Source organism: Vulpes lagopus, chromosome 5 (genome assembly GCF_018345385.1).
Source record: "Vulpes lagopus strain Blue_001 chromosome 5, ASM1834538v1, whole genome shotgun sequence".
NCBI lineage: Eukaryota > Metazoa > Chordata > Mammalia > Carnivora > Canidae > Vulpes > Vulpes lagopus.
This window is the reverse complement of record NC_054828.1, coordinates 104199057-104224974: the sequence shown is the minus strand read 5'-3', so window position 1 is coordinate 104224974 and position 25918 is coordinate 104199057. Positions and strand designations below refer to the sequence as shown.

The window sequence follows — 25918 nt, the reverse complement described above, 5'->3', positions numbered from 1 at the left end:
CTCGGGCCTCCCGGGACAGCCCAGCCCCGGGGTTGCGAGGATCGCGGGTGGGGGGAGGAGAGCTGCGTCCTCGGCCTGCGCAGCGCAGTGGGGAGGGGACCGGGAGGCGATGGGGAGGCGGGCGCAGTCCACCCGGGGTGGAGAAGGAGGGCGGCGGGCGGCGCGCGTTCCCGGGCTCGTGACCGCCTGCGGCCGGGGGAGCCGGCGCCCAGGCAGCTTCGGAGGCGGCAGGCGGCGGGGACCGGCGTGCCATGGACACCGTCCACCTGCTGCTGCTGCTGGCTGCCCTGCCCCTGGCGGCCCGGGGGGTCAGACGCCGAGGCTCGGTGGACTGGGTCCAGGAGAAGGTGAGCGGCGCGGCTGCGTGGCTGTACCTGGGCGGCTGGGGCGCGCGCGGGCGCCGGGCCCGGAGACCCCACCTAGGCGGGGTGGGGAGGCGGGCAGGGCGGTGGTCCCCGGCCCGGGCGAAGCGGGGCTGCGCGTCCCGGTCGGGGTGCCTCACCGGCCCCGGGGCTGCCCTGGAGACGCCACCGGGGTGAGTGATGGCACCCGCCTCCCGTGGGCTGCGGTCTGATGCGGGTACCGATAGGCACAGGAAGTGTGTCCAGCCGGCTGCGGCCGAGACGCGAGACGCGAGGTGCGGGGGCTCCGCCGCGCCGCCGCCCACTCGGGACCGCGGAGGCCCGCGGCTGCAGGCTGGGCTGCGCGGGGGCGCGGGCGCGCGGGGGGGTGCGGCCCGCCCCTGCGCTGCCTCCGCCGACGCCCTGGGGCGGCCGGTCTCCAGGCGGCGTCTGGACAGGCGCGTGCTCCCGTTTAAGGTTTTTAAGCGGAGCGGCTCTAACTGGAGACCAGCTTCACTTTAAAACATTTTCTTTTTTCTTAAAAGAGAACAAATGCAGTTGTCAGAGCAATGTATCTAGTTGTAGGTGGGAGATTTGTTAAGAGGAACCTGGGATGCCAGTTTCCTCTGGTGAAGTAACTAGGTTCGAAATGATTTCTTTTTCTTGTGTGACTGTTTTGAAATCATGACGTTGCTAGGAAATTATGCATATGTTAATTATTGGAGCAAAATAATATGCTTTAAAAAGTACTAAGAAACACAGTAAAGGGTTATAAACTTTGACGGTGCTGCTGGACAGATCTTTATTTTATTTTATTTATTCATGAGAGCCAGAGAGATACAGGCAGAGGAAGAAGCAGGCTTCCCGCAGGGAGCCTGATGCGGGACTCGATTCCAGGACTCTGGGATCACGACCTGAGCCAAAGGCAGACACTCAGCGACTAGCCACGCAGGTGCCCCTGTTGTTGGACACATCTTTTATTTATTTATTTATTTATTTGGACACATCTTTTATTTTTTATTTTTTTTTTAATTTTTATTTATTTATGATAGTCACAGAGAGATAGAGAGAGGCAGAGACACAGGCAGAGGGAGAAGCAGGCTCCATGCACCGGGAGCCCGACGTGGGATTCGATCCCGGGTCTCCAGGATCGCGCCCTGGGCCAAAGGCAGGCGCCAAACCACTGCGCCACCCAGGGATCCCTGGACACATCTTTTAAATGCTTATGGTATGCTTGTATTTCCTGACACGTTGGCAATACAGGGCACTGGTGAACGCACGGGCCCTGTCTGGGTCACATGCAGAGTTGCACCCAGCCACAAGCCTGTGTATATAAATAGCCCACTATAGTTCTCTGTGTTATGCTTCCTTAGTTTCACCATTTAGACGCCACAATGTGCCCCTGCTTCCATGTGGAGACCACCAGCCACAGGGAACCTGGTGAGGATGTGGGAAGGCAACTCAAGAATAATTGCCTTATAAGAAAAACTTTCCATGGGTGTTCAGTAGGAGTAACATCCATCAAGGAACATTGAGTTCCATACCTAAATCCTTCCCTTCTTCCCTTCATCCTGAGTACCTTCCTGGTCAGAAATTAGGAAGGCAGTTCATTAACTGTCCTTTTATTGTTGGTTATTTGGGTTATTTCCAAACTTGTTCTGTCATAAAGTTGGGAACCAATGTATTGGTAGGGGTCCTCCTCCAGGATCACCTCTGACATGCTCTAACTGCTGTTTTCAGCACTTCACACTGTTCTACTTCTGGAGTTATACATATTCTGAAGGTTTTTAGGTTCCCCTCTTCCATGTTTTAAAAGTCCGTAGCCATTCACCACTTTACCCACCATGATTCTTAGGGAAACCACAATGGAGACTCCAAGGCAGGCACAGGGAGGTCGGTGGTAGGCTGGATATTGGTAGGAGTTGAAAGACAAAATGTGCCTTTTTTTGAGCTTCTACAACCTGGCAGGTAAGTACTCTAATGTCCTTACAGATAAGTAGGCCTTTCCTACTCATAGCCAGTAAGTCGGGAATCTGGATTTGACTCCAAACTGTCAGTTCAGGGCAGCCTGAGTGGCTCAGCAGCTTAGCACGGCCTTCAACCCAGGGCGTGATCCTGGAGACCAGGGATCGAGTCCCATGTCGGGCTTCCTGCATTGAGCTTGCTTCTCCCTCTGCCTGTGTCTCTGCCTCTCTCTCTCTCTCTCTCTCTCTGTCTCTCATAAATAAATTTTAAAAATCTTTAGAAAAAAAACAACAAATTGTCAGTTCAAAGCCTACATTGCTTTTCTTTTAGGTAGAGGGCTTATTGCATTGAAAGAAGACAGAACTTTTTTTTTATTCAGCTCTCAACTTTTCCATGACTGCATTTGTCATGTCAGAAGCATTGGGCACAACAGAAGGATTTCTGTAAACGCTGGCTGGGTTGAATCTACTGGTAGACACAGGAGACACTACGGGTTATCTGGGAGACACTCATATGGAATGAAAACTGGAATTGAAGTCTCTGGGCTTCTATAATGATCTCCCTCTAATTCAATGGCTTGGGACCTCAAATCCCCCTGCAAGTGGGACCAGCTCTACAAATTATGTAATTAAAACCCTCTTTGGCCTGGCACCATGTGATTAGCCTAGAGGAGATGTTTCAGGATATCTGGTTCACACTTTTTTAGTTGAAAGATTCTTGTCACCCAAAGCAGACTTATTGTCCTTTCTGCCTGTCTGAAAAGACAAGGCAGGGGCTGTAATAGAGATTTGTTCCTCTGAGAATGCCTATACCAAAGAAACTTGTCTATGTGTCTTTTCACTGAAATAAGCCTAGACTATTTTGGGGTTTGCACTTAACACTGGGCTCAGTGCGGTTTTTTTGCCTCATTTACTTTCTTCATGTCCAGCCCAGAGTTTCTTTACAGGTTTCTTCTCTCACAGCTTCCTCTCATCTCCGCATAGATGTTTATATTTATTGGGTTCTAAGAGTAAGGCTCCTTGAAAGTTGAATGGGCACCATTTTGGTTGGGAGAGGCCATTGCTTTTCTGTACAGGGCTTTAATGACTAGGAAGGCATAAATAATTAACAGAGTGTGGTTGTTTTCCCTTCTCTGTCTTTCACTGACTGTGAAGCTTTTATTCGTATGGTTTCACAGGGGCATCTTTCCTCCCAACGAGGCAGGGAGAGGAGGGCTCTTTACTGAAGCACGTTAATTAAATGGCTGAGCCCAGGAGATTGAGGAGCAACACATGAAACTCTGGGTTTTGAGGAGCATCAATCAATGGGCCTGTCTGCTGAACTTACGCTTCATTCGTCCATTAAGCATTTTTTGGTGCTATTTCTCAACTCTATTTAATCTATGGTATCTGTTACAGCTAGCAATGCTGGAGGGTTCTCTATTGTTCCAGTTTTTTTCTTAAATCTTTTAAGAACTCTTTTACAGATTGCCATAAATTGCCCATTTAACCATGAGCTTGATTTCCTCCCTACTGTGGACATACCAGGAAGGACCTAGTCCACAGTGAACAGGTAGGCTTGGGGATGCAGTAATGGACACGAAACAGAAAAGGAGTCACTGGTCAGATAGCCTTCCTGACAGAACAGTTCTCAGTTGTCGCAGAGACTGCCCTTGGGCCAGCCCAGTTCTAGACATCACAGGTATTGAGATGAGAAATTTTTTTAAATGATTTTATTTATTTATTCATGAGAGACACAGAGACAGAGAGGCAAAGACATAGGCAGAGGGAGAAGCAGGCCCCTCGAGGGGAGCCCGATGTGGGACTTGATCTGAGGACCCCAGCACCACGCCCTGAGCCAAAGGCAGACGCTCAACCACTGAGCTACCCAGGTGGCCTGAGATGAGAAATTTTAAAAAAGAGCAAAGACACCAAAATTGAATCATAGCCCCTTTTAAAGCTCTTTGCAGCAGGTAGCTGCTTGTTTCTCTCATTTAACTGACTTGCTATTTATAATGTTCATTTTGCTTTGTTATGATGTAGACACAGGCTTTTCTAAAGACAGTTTTAGAGATACTGTTCATCTGTCAATGCCTTATTTGATGACCTCACCCAATATTGACTGAGTACTCAGTATGCCCCGGGCGCTGTGTGGCTACGGGAGGGACTGGGCTATAAAGACAATCGTTGCCCTCGTGGAGCGGATGGCCTGTATGAAATCAGATGTTAAACAGGTTGACGTACAGGAAAGTGGTCTCCAAGTCACCATCTGAGTAAGCAGGAAGGAGTCAGGTGAAGAGGGAAGAAATAGCCTGCAAGTCGGAAGTGACAGCAGGTGCAGAGACTGTGTAGAGCAGAGTCTGCCACTGCTTTGGGACCTGGAAGGTGGCCAGGGTGACTGAAGCTTGGTGCACTGGGGTGAGTGGTCTGACCTGGGGCCAGCGAGGTGACAGGAAAGACCAGACAGGCCTGGTTAAGGAGTAATTAACCATAGACGTCTTCCCACTTCTTACCTCTAGTTTTTTCTTTGCCCTTTTCACATTTCTGTTATTTTGTCTGTTAGTGTCAGCTTTCTTCTCCAAGCACTGTTTGAGAGCTAACTTAAGTAGACTGAGGTCCTGAAAGGACCAAGGGATTTAAAGGCTGCAGTGACAATTTTATGCAGGACATATATTTAAAATTATATCAGTAAACGAAGACTAACTTTAAGATGTTCAGGCACAACATCCACATTTAGGGGTAACTGGCAATTCACAGATGAGGCAGGGAGGCAGCAGAGGGGCAGAGGACTGGGAATCCATGGAACCCAGATATTTTCATGGACTTACCTGGAGCTTTCCTATCACCTTGGGAAAATCATCTGGTCTCTATGAACCTCAGTTTCCACTGACATAAATCCAGGAGTTTGGACTGGATAATCTATAAGTGGTCGTTCCAGCTCTAAATTCTATACCTCTTTTGTGTTTGATAGATGATAACAGAATGATAACTTGTTGAATGTTTACTATGATAGCTTACATATATTAGCTCTCTTAATTATAATTACTCTAGAAAGTAGGTGTTATTACCTCCATTTCACAGATGGAAATTGAGCCTTAATGAGGTTAAGTAACTTGCCAGAGTAACAGCTAGTGAGGGGTGGAGAGCTGAGTTGAGAGTGTGTGTCTGAACCCACAGCCCCTGCCCTTGTAATGATCACCCCAGAGAGTAACATGGAGACACAGCCAAGTGTAGAAGAGTATAAATAATTTGGCAATTGGCATTCTTTAATTCCACAGTTTCTCACTAGCCACATGGAATGAAAATACCTATGTGATCACTGAGATATATTCAACCAACAGTAGCGTTGGAAAGATCTGTGAAGTAGACAAGGCTCCCCCGGTTTCTGTTTTGCATTCCAAAGAACTTAATATTCAGGGTGCCTGGGTAGCTCAGTCAGTTAAGCGTCTGCCTTCAGCTTGGGTCATGATCCTGGGGTCCTGGAATTGAGCCCCGTGTTGGGCTCCCTGCTCAGTGGGGAGCCTGCTTCTCCCTCTGTGCCTCCCCCTTTTCATGCTCACTCTCTCTCTCAGATAAATAAAATCTTTAAAAACAAACAAAAAACCCCCACAGAACTTAATATCCTAAAGTTACCTTCATCATTCCCCTTAGGGAAGAAATCACCTGATCAATCATCCACTTCCCTGTGGGAGGAGTGACATGTTCTATCACTGAGTACCTGATAAACATGCAATGAATGAATGATTCATTATTATTAGTATTGCAAGAAAATACAGCATGCATAAAGTCATAACCAAAATACATATTTGAAAACAACAACAAAAAAACAAAACAAAAAACCCCCAAAATACACATTTGATATTTATGTATATTTAGCTCTTTAAGTTAAGGTTAACTCAGCTAATAGGTAAATGTTCCTAAAAGTGTGGGTGTTAATAGAATTTTTAAATATTTTAACTGAAGTTAAAAAGTGTACTATGTAGTGGATTATAGAATCATCAAACTCTGGCTGGAAGGAATTTCAATGATCATGTAGTTTAGAACTGTCCAATAAAAATATATGATGAGAAGCACATACGGAATTTTAGGTTTTCTAGTAGCTCCACTAAAAAAGCAAAAATAGGTGAAATTAATTTTAAAAATATATTTTATGTAACTTAATTTACAAAAAAATGATCACTTCAGTATATAATTACCATAAAACTTAATGAGATATTTTTACATTTTTTTATTCTAAGTCCTTGAAATCTAATGTGAATATTACACTTACAGCCTATCTCAATTCAACTAACTACATTTCAAGAGCTTAATGGCCATATACAGCTAGTGGTTACCATACTGGACAGTGAAGATGTAGCTCAAATTCCTTTATTAGGTTTTTTGAGGGGAATGAGAAATTCAGGGACTGCTCAAAGTCATACAACCTATAAACAACAGCCAGGGGCTTTGAATCCAACTTCTCTGACTCCAAGACAGTGTTTCTTCACCAAATTGCCTTTTTTTTTTTTTTAAGATTTTTATTTATCCATTTGACAGACAAAGAGAGAGCACAAACAAGGGGAGAAGCAGGCAGAGGGAGAGGGAGAAGCAGGGTCCTTGCTGAGCAAGGATCCCAGAGGTAGAGCTTGATCCCAGAACTCTGGCAGGTTAAGGCAGATGCTTAACACAGGCACCTCTGAAATGTCATATTGCCTTTTTATAAAGCCATTGTAATAATAAAGTATAATCATATTGTTGGCTGCAGTTTTTAAAATCTTGGGTTTTCTTAAGAATAGGAGATTAATAATTGATATTTTAAATCTTAGTTTTACAAAATATTTGTACTAAAATTATTACAAGTTACACAGGAAGTGCCAAATATTAATTCTCAGGTTCAATGCATTAGGTTCGTTTTGTTTTTAAAATAAGCTGCCAAAACAGTGAAACTTTCTAGATCTAAAGGGCCAGTTTTAAAGTTGAGTAGTTTAATTTGCTTTATGATGTAAGAGCTATTTCTTTAGTTTGAGGTTCAAAGGAAATAGTTCTCTATTGGAAATGTTTCAGGGTTGAGTCTTGACCATTTTATGAAATGATATCCAGTTAAATAATGTTATTTAATCCTCAGAATTATCATGAACCAGCCATTTTGAATTCATCGTCTCTTCGACAAGTTGCAGAAGGCACTAATATTTCTGAAATGTGGGAAAATGACTTACGACCGTTGCTTATAGAGCGATACCCGGGATCTCCTGGAAGCTATGCTGCTCGCCAGGTGAGGATGCGGCACATAGACCAGAAGGTTGTTGAACACTTTGCTTTCACATGAGAGATAATATCATGTCCCAAGTTTTTGTCTGATATTCAGGTCTGTCATCTCATCTTATTGTTCACCAGAAGAAGCGACCCAGAAAATCAAGCAACTGAGCGTGAATGTCTGTTCTGAATTGAGTGATACATGTTAATCTAAATCAATTATGTGTCCAGTTTCTGTGGGGGTACAACAGCAGATAGGGTACTAAACATTCAACTCCTGGTCATTTCTATAACATATCCCCAGGCACCCAACCACATTTCCTTGGATCCTAACCCCCAAAGTCAATAGCCCTAGGTGGTCCTTGCCTGACAATTCTGGGCCATGGGTGAATTACTGTTTTATCAGGTCTTCATTCCTCTTGGGAAATTGTATTCTCCCTGGAGGGAAAATCAAGATCAGTGATAGTGATAAGCTACTTGCACAAGTGGGATGCTTCTGAAACTTCTGATTCATGTTAAAAAGAATAGTAAAAAACTTTTAAGAATTAGATTTTATACACACAAAGGTAAAAATAGATTTAACCAACACAAAACTTCCATGAAAAAAATCCGCACTCTTATTATTTTCATCACCTGGGATTTACTCTGATATTGTTCATTCTACTTTACTGGTTTGTTTTGTTTTGCTTTTTAATGCTGGTCATGATGCAGTAAACTGATTTCAAGATCCACTGATTTTACCACTGTAATTTGAAAGACACTGCTCTAGGAGGTAAATTAAACCATAGTTGGGCCAGACCTTGAATGTCTCTGCCTCCTTACTGCCAGTCTTCCTAAGTGATCTGATATCCCACCTCTAAATGACCATTTTGTTTGTTTGGTTTTTGTTTTCAAAATAGCCCCATTTCAAGGGGGAGCTCAAGAAAGAATGGGGAGAGACTAGCCCCTCAAATCCTCCTCTGAGTGTACTCCACCTGCCTATCTCTCCAGGCAAAAGACCTTGACCCCTCACTTCTGTAGTAGAGTGACACCTGCAAGGCCCAGCAACACAGCCATTATGCTCATCCTTTGTGCCCAGTACACGGCTCCTGCCTCTCGCATCTAACCAGGATAGCCATCGTCTGTTGCACCACTAGGCTCTTGTCTTCCAACCAAACAACATCTGTTTCTCCCAAGGAATTAGACAGTGGAGAACCAAAGAGCACCTTAGTTCTTTCTAACCTTTAGGCAGACCAAGGAATAATAATGATGATGGATGACTTTCGTGGAGCACTGTTTTTTGTCAGGTCCTTTATGGAGTTCTTTGAATGGATTTTTCTCATTTGGTCCTCACAACAATGCTATCACGTGGGTACTATTATTATCCTAGTGCCACAGATGGAAAAGGCCTGAGATTTAGCTATATGGATTAACTTGTTAGGGATATACACATAGTAGTGATGAGACCAGAATTTGGATCCAAATCTGCTTGACTCCTACATCCTATCGCTAAAGAGCATTGGCTAGGAGGAACCAACTCTGTAGTGTGTGTTCACAAATGTCTCCAGCCCTGGATCTTCTCTTGCCTGAGTTGGAGAATGAGACACATACCACTCATTTCAATGATATTTTCCAGGCCTCATCTCCCAAGCATTTTCTGAAAGGAAGCTCAGGATGCTTCCTGGGGCTTTCCAAAATCCTCAGTTCCTCATTAGAAAAAAAAAAAAAATAGGTCTATAGATTCACTCACTCAATTCAACTTCTTTCATTTCCCCATACCATTTGATCAGGAGGCTGTGCATACATAGAAACATATATGAATACTTCAGACCTGAGTTTCCTTGCCCGGAGGCTCTAGAAATTCTTAAACTCAACAAATATTGCTACTTGGATCTATATTTAGCTTTCAACAGAATATATAGCATAAATAATACACACAGACACTGTTGTGATTAAAAAAATACATCAAAATTATGGAACACATAACACTTTCCATGCCATCATGTGGGGTGGAGGCAAATGAGAAGTTTATTGACAGTATTTTGGAATGTGTTGGGACCTGTTTGCTGGGTTGCTTATGCATGTTCTAGCTGATGTGGCAGTAATCCGAACAGGATGGTTATGATGGAAATTTCACTTAAGAGATTCAGTTTTATAGTTTTTTGAGAAGGAAATCATCATGAATTTTTAGAGAGCTGCCCTTAAGCTATGCAAGATAAAGGGTTTCTGCTTTAGAAGAGATAGATGATGCTTAGGATATAATGAGAGAGTTACGTTAATGGACTCAATTTGACCAGGATTAGTACCTGTCACTCAGAACTAAATTCAAACAAGAATAGTAGAAAATCTACTTTTTTTTCCTGAAACCTTTTTGAGTACTGGATTAGATGTTTTGTAATTTATAGAGTTTCACACTTACAACTAGATAAGACTCCCAAATCTAGAGGTACATGGACTTGGTATAAAATTGGTTATTGAACTGACCTTTGCAATTATCAGTAAAGATATGCATTGCTATGGATTCTTTTTCAGAGAATAATATAGGAACAATGTCCCAAAGTCTCCATTTTTTGTTTGTTTGTTTTAAGAGAGGGGAGGAGCAAAGAGAAAGGAAAGAGAAAATCCCAAGCAGACTCCATGCTGAGTAGTGAGCCCAATATGGGGGCTCAATGTTACGACTTTGAGATCATGACCCGAGCCCAAATCGAGTCAGGTGCTTAACCAATTGAGCCAACCAGGTGCCTTCCATACTCTCCATTTTTATTGCCTCTGATCAATGAGCTTAATGATGCCTATTGGATTTTTAGAGTATATTTTTAAGGAGAGAATTCATTTGGAAAGTAAACAGTATAAACATGTGAAATTTTGGGGTATTTCAGTGATTTCTTTCTGAGATAGGATTAGGAAAAATGGTTTAAAGATCAAGATGATAACATCTCACTAAGGAGCAAGCCAGAAACTTTGCCTAAAAGAAGCGAGCTAGAAATTTCAGGGTTGAAATCTCCCTGTAGATGAATAGTATATCTGAGAAGCTGAAGCTGGGCTTTTTCAGCTGAAAGTGTGGATATCCCTAGGTGGAGGGTCTTGGATGGAGAGCCCTCAGCATGGAGCCCAAGAGACGAATATGTGGTATGTCCAAGAAGGAATAGATACCCTAAAGTCTCCGGTGGCAGGATTCAGCATCCTTACAATGATCTGTTTGTAGACTGGGTGCAAATACTGTAGAATCTTCTTTCTCCAAACAAACCAGGTCTACTACTATCATTGTCTCTTGGAACCTGGAAATGAGAATTTAAGTGAAATTCAGTTAGACCCAGGATCATTGACTGATGTTAACCTACAATGCCTAGGCTCTCCCTAACCCCCGGAAGTAGAATGTCATATTTATGTCTATCTTTCTCTCTCTTCCTCTCTCACTCTCTGTCTCTCTTTCTCTTCATCTCTATCTTTATCTTTGTATCCTTTTCTTTTTGGATCTACTCAGTGTCAGTCTCTCTGTGTCTTTATCTCTCTCTGTCTCTATATATTCATCTTTATCTCTCTCCATCCTTCTTTTTCTCCTTTCCCCACTCCAAAAAATAAATCAAGAATAATCCAAGTACAATCTATATCCTAAATTGCATTTTGCAATTGGGAGGGGGGCTGAGTTCTTGCTAATAGGCTTCAGGAAGCATTCCCCACTTAGGGCATTCTAGTGAGCAAAGCAGTAGTTTTGGGAGCCTACTCTAGAGAATTGCAGTGGGAACTTGCAGACTAAGCCCGAGGGCCAAAAGCATAGCAAGGGATATTGGTGACCTAATTAGATTATGGAGCCAATTCGATTGTTTATAAAGAAATTCGTTGCTAAGATAATTAAAAAATATTTATACTGAATAAAAAAGTTTAAAAGGTTGCTTCAATGAGAATTTTGGGGGCATTTGCTGATGCTTTTGTGGATTTTAGTGTCAACATAAGGTATCAGAAATTATGTCCGCAACCTGTTTAGTAGTTGAGCAGTGGGTTTGTGTGTGAGACCTTAGCTGAACAAAGCTAACAGATATATATTTTTAAAATCTCAATTCATTTTTGTAAGCACACAAGCTGCTATTGGCTTTGAAGCAGTTCATCATCTGGATACCAGATGTTCTGGAGTATATGCCTTTTTTTTTTTTTTTTTAAGATGACCCCTTTTATGGAAAATTTTCTTTTTCTCAAACTCTGGGAATAACTTATTTTCATATTCTGTAGAAAGCTTATCTGAGATGCAAAGTGATTTCAAACTACTAATGTGTGATATCATATAATTTTATGTATTCTCACTGAGACTAACTTATTAGTTACAGTCAGCCTCTATTTAGTGATAACTTAATACTGTGAGCAAAGCCCAGTATTGAGAATTGTGGATGAAAACAAAGTTATGAGATATGAGTGATGATTTTAAAAAGGTTAGAAACATTTCTTTTTATTACTTGAAAGGAGAACCTGTAAACTTGTAATAGAAAAGGCAAGGGACTGTGCACACATGCTATCGTGGCCAAAGTCCAACTCACTATGGAAAGCAGGGAGTGATTATCAGCGAAATGTTTGTTTATTTGGCTTTTGCAGGTTTGAGTGGAGAATCACTGTCCTCTCTCTAGTTTAGTTATTTTCCTGGAAGCTTCCTGCCACGGTTTTTCCAAAACCTTTGCCTATGTGTCATGTCCCATTAGTTACGACAGGCCACACAAGAGTTGGGTAGGCTAGAAAATCTGGTATTTCCTTGGGGGGAAAAACCTCAAAAAAAAAAAAAAAAACCCCCAAAACCCTGACAAAACCCTTCCATTCTTTTCTAGTTATTATGAGTTATTTATCACCTCAAATTTCATCCCTATTGAATGTTAATTGTGGAACAAATTGCCAGTTCTGCTGGTGGTTAGTTTGTCTTTTGATGTTTTAAACCAGTCCTCTAAGACAAACTTACAAAGACGTATACAATATTTCAAAATAAAACAAGATAAATGAAACTTACTTAGAAAAATGAAATGAGAGAAAATGGAGGCGGAAAAGGACAAATGGAACAGCAGTGAGCTCACTGTATCTCCTTACATCGCGCATTCTAGACTCCTAGGGAAGGCACTGCTGGTCTCGAAAGTGGTGTTTCTTTTCCATCTGCAACCTGTCAGTCAATGTATTAGTCATAAGTTCCAGGTCATCAAGAGATGTGAAAATAGAATCCTTTTTATTTTTGCCATTTGTAGCGGGGTTTGAATCTACCTCGGTGCAAAAGGAAAACCATGTGATATGTCCTTATGGTTCAGAGTTGCTTATTGATTCTTAAAGTGGACAGGACCTCAACCATCCCCCAACCATCCCCTTGCTATGGGACTTCATTACACCATCAGTATCTTTTGTTAGCATATATTACATTTTGAAGTATTTGCGGACCTTGGGGTACATGCTATGCACTTGGGACAAAAGGAGCTACCATTTGCTGTTTTTGCCCTCAAAGAGCTTACTGTAGGAGTGGAGACCTGTAGGACCTTGGTAGATTTGACTTCTCAAGATACCTTCTTTGCTTCTTAGAAATATTGAAAGTGGACTTTAATATGTACCAAACTGAGTCTCTGTCTCCTGATGTGTAGAAATGACTCTGCTATATTGTTAAATGAGAACAGCAAGGAGCAGAATCATGTGTAAAGTAGGTTCCTATAGAAACATGTACTCCTTTGCCAAATATGTGTTTGTGTGCTAATGCATACTCATATAAACAATAAGAATGGTGTGGAAAAATATACATGAGACTATTAACATTGGTTAATACTAAGGATTGGGATTTGCTTTGCAAGTCGATGGTTAGGGGAGAGGGAGAGGAATCCTTCCTACTAATTCTATGATCCTTGCTATTAATTCCATAATCATGTATTGCATTTTTAACTTGAAAGACATCACACAAAATTAAAATATATATAGAATTAACCAATGGAAACTGTCCAGATCTGAAATTTTGGTTTTCCTTTTGATCAGCACATCATGCAGAGAATTCAGAGACTTCAAGCCGACTGGGTCTTGGAAGTAGACACCTTCTTGAGTCAGACACCCTATGGATACCGGTCTTTCTCAAATATCATCAGCACCCTCAATCCCACTGCTAAACGACACTTGGTCCTCGCCTGTCACTACGACTCCAAGTATTTTCACCCTTGGGACAACAGGGTGTTTGTGGGAGCCACTGATTCAGCCGTGCCATGTGCAATGTTGTTGGAACTTGCCCGTGCCTTAGACAAGCAACTCCTTTCCTTGGAGGTATTTGTTTCTGTCTCGTATATTCTTGGGATAAAACACATTAGAAAAACTCAGAGTGAATTCTAGAATCCTTGGGAGAGTAAGAAGGCCATTTAGAAATGTACTTTACTAATCTGTTGCAAAATGATGTGAGTTAAAATGAATATTAATTAGAAGATTATACTATTTGAAATGTTAACCATGTGGGGTAAATCTAAGATACATGAGAGTGAATTTATTCATTGGCACTTGATTACCTAAATTTGCGTACATATTAAATGTAACATTTTTTTGCAACAAATGAAGCAGGTGTACAGTTGGTACAGGTATATATGTTTGAGAAGTATGTGGATTTCTTCTTGTTTATGTAGCCATGAAACATCACCTTCTAATCTGAGAGATGTGGCTCTTGAGGTGGGGGAGGGGGTTGCTGTAAAGTGGTGCTGAGAGTGGGTAATTCAGACATATCAAGATGAAAAGCATGGAGCAGAAAATGCATTATTGTTATTATCTGTGAATCTCGGCTCAATTTTATGTAGCATAGCAGAGCTTTTGTTATGTTCTCAGCTCAAAATGCTTCTGGGACTCTCAGATGTTATTTCAGTCTCTGTTCTTAAGGGTATATTGGAAAAAAGTGCTAAGCTAGATGAAGACATTTTGTTCAGATATCACTCATAACCAAGTAAACACAACAAAGCAAAAACAAAAAACTTTGTTCGCAGGCAACAAATGCCTTTTTTTCCCCTTGAGAGCTTTATGAAGGGGCCGGCCTCTGCTACAATGGAGGTAAAGAAGTAAAAGGTTTATCTTGTAATGGAAGTAATAGAGATATTTGATTCTATTTTTACTGGATATGCTGAACTTGAAGAAAGCAAGAATTGTTTGTAACCTCTTGGTATCATTTTCACTGTTTTTTTGTTTTGTTTTATTTTGTTTCCTGAACCTTCTATAATGTCTTTCTCCCATCCTCTGCTCTGCTTTTAACCAGTACCTTTCCTTAGCAATTGGGTGGGGGAGTTTAGAGGCTGATATGTTTGCATTCTACCATAAGGAGATTAAATGAAAGGCATAGTCCGTAGAATGGGTGTGTTTTCTCTGGGTGAACTCCTTTACCTAGAGGCTGATATGTTTGCATTCTACCATAAGGAGATTAAATGAAAGGCATAGTCCGTAGAATGGGTGTGTTTTCTCTGGGTGAACTCCTTTACCTTTTTCTATGTAGCTCATACCTGGTTTTAGTGACAGACAGAGCTGAATGAGTTGCTGGTTGGACATCCCCACTTAAAAAATACACACACATTCTCTTAATTATCCTTTTTCCTAGAAGTAATGGTGATGTAGGCAATTAAAAAAAGGACTAGTTTTGATTGAAATGTGAAGAGTATCAGATTCATTTTTCCAGTTGTACTTTAAAATAAATTTATATATTAAGGAGTTATTTTAAGTTCTTCAGCTGTCATGGGTTGGGTAGGTGGTAGTGAATTGTGACCTGGGAGAGGGACAGGAGAATAGACTGGATTATTGCTCCAACTCTCTGCAACCCTCCAGTAGTAAGATTACAGGTATACATTCTCATCGTTTGCCTTCCCACTGTAGCAGTTTGTATGTTCTCATTCCTTGACTCTGGCCTTGGTTATTTGACTTGTCTTGGCCAATTGGATGCTAGCAGATATGACACAAGCAATGACTGGAGATGTGCTTGTGTAATCGGGCTGTTCTCTCGCATCTTTGCCACGACCAAAAGGGCATGCCCTGGCTGGCCTGCCAGTTTCAGGGGGAGGATAAGACATGTGGATCAGAGCCAAGCTTAATAACTGCATGGTGAGGCAGAGCTCCTCCAATCAAACCCAGCCTAGATCAGCTGTCCCCCAGCTGATCCACAGACCCAGGAGGACACATAAGTGTTGCTTTAAGTTTGGGGTGGGTATTGGGGATCCCTGGGTGGCTCAGCAGTTTAGCGCCTGCCTTTGGCCCAGGGCGCGATCCTGTAGTCCCGGGATCGAGTCCCACGTCGGGCTCTCTGCATGGAGCCTGCTTCTCCCTCCTCCTGTGTCTCTGCCTCTCTCTCTCTATGTCTATCATAAATAAATAAATAAATCTTTAAAAAAAAAGTTTGGGGTGGGTATTTATCCCTTATTATTGCAGCATTAGCTGATACAGCTTTGGATGGGCAAAGACTGCAGATAATTCACTGATCATGTTGACACTGGTAACAAGACATTTATCATATTACCATGAAGAACTGAAAGACCATCACAAATCAGGCCACACAGATTTTCCCAGATCCAAGATTGAGTTACCAGAAATTGAAGGCCACAGTTATTTTCTTGCTAATCCTGAAAAAAAAAAATACAAAAAGAACAAGGTGCCTTATGGGACTCAGTATTATTGTCCACTCTTGTTTTAATGATTGGAACAGAAAGTAAACCATTGCACTGACCACTGGAGTCACTCACCTGTTGAAATTTCAGTGAGGCATCTGAACCTTCAAACCTATACAATATGAAAATTTCCTGCTCTTGCTTTTACCCTGGGCATGCATGAGTGGGATGTCTCTCGTCCCAGGCAATCTTAATCTGCTCTGGTGTTTCATTATTGTGCTGTTTGATTTGGAACTAGAGCTTTGAAACCAGTCAAGGCCCTTTAAACAACTGGAAACTTACCATGTCTCCACTGAAGTATGTACCTTACACCTTTAGCCAATGAGAAAATCTGTTTAATTACTTAGAGTTATTAAACTCTGAATACGTATGTATTGTACAGACAAGATGCATCCTGTGCTTAATGCTCTCAGGAGTTATGGAGAGGCTCAGTATAATAAACTATATTTATATGTATATACATTTACTTATTATAATAAATACATTATAAATATTCTTGTGGTCTAAGGAGTGATACTAAAACAATTGTGATGATTAGCATATAAAAATAACTTAATTTTCAGATGATAAAGACATTTTTTTCCATCTTGGGAAATCACCCTAAAACAATTAGGAAAATTCCATCTTTGAAGAAACTAGGGAACATGTGTTAATGGGAACCACATTATGAAGACAGAAGGTAAATGGAGAAATGACAAATGACATGTCTGAGTAGAGAGAAGTCCTTTTCCCCAGTTTGAGGAAGAAGTGGAAAAGTCAGTAGTCCCCTGCCAAACTCCTGAAGTGGCTCAGGGTTTGGTGGAGATAGTGAGGGAGTTACAAGTGAGGCTGGGGGCTGAGAGGGAAGCGTTTGTAAGTCAGCACAAGGAGTCCTGGGATATATAGATTCCTACCCCATCCCTGGCAGATAGGTGAGGATGCCACCTGTGCCCTTATAGGAGAGGACAGGATAATTTTTCTGGAGAAACTAAAGGAGGGAAGTTCTGGATGTGAGGATGCCACATAGAGAGGAGGGCAGGAATGAAATGTCCCATAGAAATAAAAAAGATTAGGTGAAAGTCTGTGCATTGAACAGTGAGGTCCCCGGCCTTTGCCCCATTATCAGCATAAGAAAGCCAGCACTCAGCTTGTACCCCTCAGGTGGGAACCTGGATGCTTCTTCTCTGGGGAATTTGAACTACCTCATGAAAAAGACTCAAGATTTGAGGGGCTTTTGGTGAAAACACCAATTGGGCACCATATTACCCTCTAGTAAAACCAACCAATCTGTGTCTCTAATCAGTGTTTTAGTACCTTATTCTTTAATTTTTTTTTAAGATTTATTTATTTTTAGGGAGTGATGGGAAAAGGGGCAGAGGGAGAGGGAGAGAGTCTCAAGCAGACTCCCCACTGATCACGGAGCCCAACTTGAGACTCAATCCCACAACTCTGAGATCACGACCTGAGCTGAAATCAAGAGTCAGATGCTCCACCAGCTGTGCCACTCCTAGTACCTCACCCCTAGTACCTCATTCTTTAATATGAATAAACACAAAGGGTGACCAGACATTTGAGGATGGTTTCCAGCATGAAAGAAAGAGAGTAAAATGATACGAATTGAAAAATGAATTTGGAGGAAATAGAGCACAAGGAGCAGGAGATAACTTAAGGACACTGTTTTAAGTATACTTAGAGATTAAAAAAATAAAAAAAAAATCCTTAGAGAGATAAGAGGAGACATGATATCCATAACAGATTAGGGAGATCTCAGATTTACTTCAGTCTGATGGGAGCATATCCCCAGGAGTATGTTGAGGTGGAAGAAGCAAATGGTTGTATATTTTTCTTCAGCCAGCTTTAACTATATGCAGGCACAAGGTAGGCAGAGAGGTGGTCTAAAGGTTATATTTTTGCCATGTGAGCTTAACCAAGGCAGAGAGAGGCCAGGGAATTGACTGTGGTGAGAGGCAAGGGAGTGGTTAGAATGATTGTGGAATATGGAGTGAAATACTTCATGGGGGTGAAAGATTGTGAACAGGTGAAGGATTTAACAGATCAGGGATTCCAGTGGGGCTGGAGGACCGTGGGGGTAGGAGTCATCAGAAAAGCAAGAAGTGACAGTAAAAAGTATAAAATTGACCAGAATCCTACTAGCCCTTCTAAGTTCTGCTCAAATACTGATTCATCAAGTCTTCCCTGACACCCCAAGGATTTGACCTCTCATTCTGTGCAGTTCCCAGCAATGTTTTATGCTGCATCTGTGACTGTTGTCGCTTTTTGTCACTCGCATATATATCTTTCCTAACACAACTGACGTGTAGACTCCTTCACAGGAGAGGCTGTAATTATTATTCTTTGTGTCCTTGTTGCATTCCTTAAGGCAGATCCCTGGACCTAGATTCACTTAAAAATTACAGACTCAAATAATGTGGGAAGCAAGAAGATTTGCAGTTATTTCAGGTTGCGTGTTCCCAGGAATGTGCACTGACGTGGAATGAAGCATTCAGGTCCTTTCTGAGCGAGTGGCCCTGGCTTAACAGCTGTAGCAGGGAGGAAAGAGAAGTGGGATTAGGCAGAAGAAAAAGTCAATCAGCCAGTGCACGTTCAACAACTGTGTGAGCCAACCCTGGGGAGCTCTGGAGGTGCTGAGGCTGTCCCTGAAAGGGGCTAACAGCTGAAGACCTGCGGACAGCTCTCTTGGTGGCAGGGGCAAAACATTCTTCTGGAGGGGAACGGGGTGATGTGTCACCTCACCTTGCTCACCATGACAATATCAGAGTTTCAAATTTCTCTAAGGAGTAAGAAAAAATACAAGACTTCTATTTTCAGAGAAAGTGATATTTATATGGGTGAAGACTGTGGGAGATGGGCTGATTTTTGGAGGCAAAGTGGTACAAAATACATTTTGGCATATTTTTACTTGCTCTGGTATCTTCCTTTTCTTCATGGCATATCTGTACTTTTGCCCAGTTAATAGGAAACTATCTTGTCTTTTAAAAATCCTGTTTTTGCTATCTTTTTACTATTCCTTTTACCAGAAAATTCCAGACTCCAAGCCAGATCTCTCACTCCAGCTAATTTTCTTTGATGGGGAAGAGGCTCTTCTTCATTGGTCTCTTCATGATTCTCTGTATGGATCTCGGCACTTAGCTCCCAAGATGGCATCAACCCCACACCCACCTGGAGCGAAAGACACCAACCAACTGCACGGCATGGTTAGTCTGGGGAATTCTCATGGTGTTGCAGCTGCAGGCTCTGCCTCAAAGAAAACCAAAGCTAAAGCCAATTAAAGACCTAAGAATGCCACTGCAGTCTTGGAGCAGAGTGTTTATTATGGAACATTCCTTGGCAGGCATTGGGCTTTTGAGGAATCCCAGAGCTGAAAAGAATGATTCTGGGTTAGAAGTTATGTTTGACTGAGCTTAATTAAAATAATGTAAAAAAAAATAAGATTAAGGAAACATCAGATTCAGTTCAGTTCAATGGAAGCACATTCCCTAGTTCTGTGGAGAGATGGTGAGAGCAAATCCTTTTTTGAGGCCTCTACAAAGCTTGAGGAGGCTGGGGTCTTGGGAACTGGAGTGCGAGTGAGACATGTTATTGGGGATGGGAGTGAGGAATTTCCTTGATGTCCTCAAAGAATTGTAATGACTCCAAGTGTGTATGTGACATTGTGTCAGATGTGTTTTGGTATAATATCATTGCATGGGGATGGTAACGTTTTTGATGCTGCCTTAAAACTTTGCTCTTATTATTGAGTAATGGGTGCAATGCATGGCCGCATTTTAATTTCCATTTCTGGGCCCACACTCCATCCCTAGTTCCTCATCTCACCTTTGAGTTCTCTCCTTACTCTGTTTCTCTTCCCATATTTGACCTTCACTCAGTCTTAGATCCTCACTAACCACAGCTAACCTCATGCTATCCTTGAGACTTCATTTCTTCCCTGTCTTCATCCATCCCTGCCCTCAGCCTATCTGTGAACTCAAAGCCTATTCCTAACTCCCCCCACTCATCCCTTTCCTTTGCCATGTCAGTGACCTTCACCCTGGAGTCCAAATAGCCACATTAAGTGTCCTCTGTGGCTCTAACACATCATGCCGGCATTCTCTCCATACTGTTGTCTGTTGGCAGCTCATAATAGGTCAGGGAAATATGGTTGGCACTCATTCAGTCAGTCCTTTGCCCAAGTGGCTAAAAAGCGAAATTCAAAGGAGGAGGGGAGACCAGGTTGATCAAGAGGAGGGACAAAGTTATTTATCAGTCCAAATATATGAATCCATATTGATGGTTATCCAACTTTGTGAATATAGTCTTATTGCAAATAAACCCGTTTTCCCCTGATGAATGTATTTAATCATCATTCATGAGTTAATAGATATTGTGTCTTTAGAATCATAGACTCTGCAAATATTTATCTACTATGTGTCAGGATCTGTGCTACATATCTACCTGCATGTTATCTCATTTATATAAATCAGGAGCTCTTAATGTGGGGGTAGTCTTCAGGGAGTCCTCAAGCCTGGTGATGTTTTACGGCTCAAATGAGAAACACTGGCGTAATTATGGAGACTTATCATCAGAAGGGGCCTTTAAAAACCAGTAACTTTGAGCTTCTGGTTTGATGGAAGAGGAAATGGGATCCAGAGACCGCAGATCACAGAACTTGTAGTCAAGAAATTTTTCCTATATTCTGCTTTGAGGAATAAATAGTTACTACCCAAGTGCTTTCCCTAGGCAGCTGTATCATTACAGACTAAGGATATAAAGACTAAGTAGAATGGAATAGATGATCAGAAAGGCTTGGAATCCCATCTGAAAATAAAAGTAAATGTATTCTTTTTTAATAAAGAATAAAATATAAAATATCATCTGAATGTCCTCTTTCTAATCTATCCTTAGTGATTTCCTTCTGGGGTTACAGACACAAAAATTTTATATTTTGCCATTTATCCAGGTTGCATAAGCAAGATTTTTAAAAGTTCTTCAGGATAATTAACTTACAATGTTATTAAATCTTTTTTTTCATTTATACAGCTCTCTAGATTATTCTGAATTGTTAAAATACAGTTAGTTTTGACTATTGTTTTTCCATTGGTGAATAAGAAATGTGTTTTGGTGACAGTGATTAAACAATTTTTTTTCCTCCCTTAGGATTTATTGGTCTTGTTGGATTTAATTGGAGCACCCAACCCAACATTTCCCAATTTTTTTCCAAAATCTGCCAGATGGTTTAATAGACTTGAAGCGATTGGTAAGCACCACTGTCACTAAAGGGTCAGCCGAGTTCCTCCCTATGAAAAAATGCTACATTTTAAAATTCCCTAAGCCGAGTTCCTCCCTATGAAAAAATGCTACATTTTAAAATTCAAATTTATAACAATAGAAAAAGAAAAAAGAAAGTTCAAAAATTTAGATTTAAATATATTATTTGAAAATATAATATACTTTGCTGGCCTTTTTTCTTGCTTTACTGACTAGTTTATTGCTCCCATTTATCTTTTTCAGTAGGCTCACTTTATTTCCCTGCATGAGACTGCATTTAGAACTGGAAACATACAATGCTGCATTTAATATTTGCATATCCCTAGCAATGGTTGGAAAGTATTTTCACAGAATCCTGTTTGCAGTGTATGGAATGCATGTCTAGAGAAAACACTCAGAAAAACATGCTGGCTAATGATGACTGTCATAGTCCTTATGATACCAAAAAGGATTCTTTAATTTTTCTTTTTTTTTTTTAAATCTCTGTCATTGCCATATTCTGTTTCCTGCCTTGTTCAGACATGGTTTTCCTTTAAATCTAGAATCATCCCTATTTTCTAAGGAAGTAAGAGATTGGGATGTGAGAGAAAGCCAAGATCCTTCAAAAGTCATTTAAGAGACAGTGTAGTGTCAGTTAAATGAGAGTAGACTAGGCTAGAAGGTCAAGCCAGGCCATGCAAAGAAACAAAGTATCTATGGCTCAAGAGAGAGAAATGGGTCTTGGAGAAGGAAAAGAGGAATAATTCTTCCCTTCATATCTCCACTACTCCTTACCCTGTAGTGCGCAGACACACACACACACACACACACACACACACACACACACACACACACAAAAAGCCGATTGGCATCAGGGAGAGATGAAAATGAGATAGATATTTATGATAAAATCTAGGCCAGGAGACCTGCTTTTGAGGCAAGAAACTTCAGTGTAGGAATTTGTATTACCTACACAAACTTTACTGGAGCAGGATAGATTTGTATTTTTCTAAGTAGCAGGAAAAACAGTTCTCTCAATTCATACTTTCCACGTGAGTTCAGACTTTGCCAATATCCAAATCTAGAATATTATAAGAGAAATTTTTACCTGAGTCTGAGGTAAACCTGTCCCCACCCCCCACCCTGGCTTTCCTCTGGTTTTCTCATTCTCCATGTTTCCATTGTTCAACTTAGTATTTACCTCTAAGGAGGTTCTCCCCTGTAAAGCTAGAGATGTGTGATTCTTCTCTCCCTTGAACTACTCCGAAATGTACATGCAAGTGTAGCCCAAATGCTTATTGCCGTGGGTATAGTGGGCTCACTGGTACATATTGTTTAAAAGCAATGGCCAAGATTTCAAATTCCCTGTGAATTCTGAGTATTGATCAGCTAAGAATTGATAATCACCTACTGTTTAATTGTTGTCTGCAGAACAAGAACTCCACAAATTAGGTTTACTCAAGGATCACTCTTTGGAGAGGTGCTATTTCCAGAATCATAGTTATGGAGGGGTGATTCAGGATGACCATATTCCATTTTTAAGAAGAGGTAATGTGTGTGTATGTGTGTATGGACATGTGCGTGCACATATGTAGTTTTTACTTACTGTATATTTATTGTATTTTCTTTATTTGCAACAATATAGAAGGATAAGGAGCCATTAGATGTAATTACTTCATAGATTAAATCGTCCACTATTTCATGACTTCTCTTTTTTCTTAGAAGTCATTCCAAATCCTTAAACCCCTACCCCCATTCTAGAATATTTATAAAAGCCCATATTCCACTGACCCTGCCTTCTTATTCATAGAGTAAGATTATATTCTTATAATTTGTGTAACTCTGGTGTTTTCTGATTAATAGGGAAGCAGTGATGGAAGTCTAAATCACCTCAAGGGCTCTTGTAGTAGCTTCCCAATTGGTCCTAGCTTTTGCAGTTGCTTCCCTATTCCTTATTCTTTGTTCTTTGTTCTCTGTTCTTCCCTATTCTTGCTTTAAAGCTCTGGTGGCTTGCCATCATGTAGAATAAGACCCAAAGTCTTTACCATAACCTACAAGGATCTCCTTTTTATGACTCTGTTCTTCTCCAACATCTCCTCCTATCAGAGCTTGTTTTTCCCTTTGTTGCACATCTCTAACTAAATGTGAGATTCTCAAACAGGCCTTCCCTAACATTAAATACATCTTTCTTGGCCCAGCTGTCTGCCCCTCATTCTCTCTTCCCCTACCTTGTTTTATTATTCTTTAGAACCCTTATCATTCTCTGAAATTATTTTTATATTTGTTTACTTGCTTCTTTCTTTACTGGAATGTAAGCTCTTGTATGAACAGGGCTTCACCTTTTCACTGATGAACTCTCAACTTCTAGAATAGTGACTGGTACGTAGTAAGCACTTTAAAATTAGTTACTGAATACAGTGACATTTGTTGAATGAATGAATGGTTTTGGAGTAAAAGGGGAAGATACAAAGAAGTATACAGAAAATGATGAATTATCAGCTGTGGTTATATGGCACAGATCTCTCACTCAGACTTGTGTTTGAAGAGTGATACTTTCTAATTTACTCACTGGAGATAAGCACTTGATTACAAGTTGGTTCTTTCTTATTAGGTGTTCCAGTTTTACATCTGATCCCATCTCCTTTCCCTGAAGTCTGGCACACTATGGATGACAATGAAGAAAATTTGGACGAAACAACCATTGACAATCTAAACAAAATCCTACAAGCCTTTGTGTTAGAGTATCTTCATTTGTAATATTCTGTCTTAGTTTGTGGTAATTGTATCTAGTTTCACATTCAGAAGTCAAGGCACAACTTAAACTCACTCCAGACAAATGCCATGTGAAACCTGTATCCTATAGATTCATTCTGTGTCTTTGAATATATGATCAATAAATCCTAGATTTACATCACGTCCTAAATTGCTCATTAATTTTCATCTAGAGATAAAGAAAGAAAATATTTTAAAAACCCAGAAAATAAATATCTTTAAAAAGCTCTTTTAGATAAGAAACTATGGAACTAAATGAGTTTTACATATACAGTATCATGGTTTTCTAAATAGTACTTAAGGATAATGGTGATGTGCAATGTGTAACTTGATTTTCTTTTATACTTGAGAATCCCTTGCTTATAATACAAAACAGAGATGTAGTTTGAACTTACTTTGAGAAGTTATTTTTCAAACTTCTTATGAGAAATCTTTGTAGGGTTTATTTTATAAAAATTAATTAAAGTGTCTTCTTCAGAATCAAATGCCATGTGAGTTTCTTTTTTGATACATAAATGAAAAATTATATAATTTATAGTTCATTTGTTAAAATATTTTATTTTATTTTTTAATTATTTTAAAAAATATTTTATTTATTTATTCATGAGAGACACACAGAGACACAGGGAGAAGCAGACTCCATGCAGGGAGCCGATGTGGGACTTGATCCCAGGACTCCGGAATCATGCCCTGAGCCGAAGGCAGACGCACAACTGCTGAGCAACTCGGGGATCCCAAAAGATTTTATTTTAAAGTAATCTCTACACCCAGTGTGTAGCTCAAACTTACAACCCCAAGATCAAGAGTCTCATGCTCTATTGACTGAGCCAGCCAGGCACTCCTTTAGTTCAATTTTGATAGAGTTTTACAAATTTAACATCTGTCTTTGTTTTTTTTGTTTTTTGTTTTTTGTTTTTTAGATTTTATTTATTTATCATGAAAGACACAGAGAGAGAGGCAGAGACATAGGCAGAGGGAGAAGCAGGCTCTTTGCGGGAAGCCTGCTTCAGGACTCGATCCCAGCACCCTGAGATCATGATCTGAGCCTAAGGCAGATACTGAACCACTAAGCCACCCAGGCATCCCCAAATTTAACATCTTTATTGTAAAAGTAATATAGTCAGTAACAGAAAATTAAAAGTGGAGAAAACTATGATCTCATTATATTAATAGCATCACTATTCACTCTTTACCGTTTCCTCACATATTTTTAATGTAGATGAAGAAAACAGAATTATAATCAAAGTGTATCTACAATATTCTAGCCTTTTTTTTCTGTTAAATTATATAATTACCAGACATTTACTTGCTGCTGGGTTGAGATGAATACAAAGACTTTTGAATGTGACCTCCAGAGTTAACATTAAGGCAACACAGTAGTGATGCAGTAGTTTATGATCATTTATGTGTAGTTAAGTTATTTGGTGTTCAAATTTGATTAATTATAGCATATTTCTTTTAGGAGATTCATGGAAGCAAAATTGTTTGGACTGGAAACACATAGGAATTCATAGATTTTTTTTTCTCTCTAGCTATAGGAAACAATTATCCAGAAAATGAACTTGACCAATTGAACATTTAGGAAATTGATCCTGCATGTAGATAGAGGTAGTTGTACCTGCTGTTCTTCATGTGCATGCTGCTCTGAGCAGACATTAAACTACATACTCACTGAACTAATGTGCTGGGGCCATTAGTTTACATTTACATTTTTCCATGTAAAAAAGAGGATAAATATATTTTTATCTTTGGACCATATATAATTATATAAAATAATAGCCAGAACTTTATTAAATCATGTATATAG

The 25918-nt window shown here is 40.5% G+C and overlaps 1 protein-coding gene across 1 annotated transcript; it reads left to right on the top strand.

Moving 5' to 3' along the window:
* Window positions 1-98: 98 nt before the first annotated feature.
* QPCT (glutaminyl-peptide cyclotransferase) lies at window positions 99-24248 on the top strand. Its single transcript, XM_041754233.1, has 7 exons — window positions 99-347; window positions 7389-7535; window positions 13478-13756; window positions 19134-19310; window positions 21250-21349; window positions 22771-22887; window positions 23951-24248. The coding sequence occupies exons 1-7, from the start codon at window positions 252-254 to the stop codon at window positions 24094-24096; spliced, it is 1062 nt and encodes a 353-aa protein (XP_041610167.1). The 5' UTR covers window positions 99-251; the 3' UTR covers window positions 24097-24248.
* The last annotated feature ends 1670 nt before the right edge of the window (window positions 24249-25918 follow it).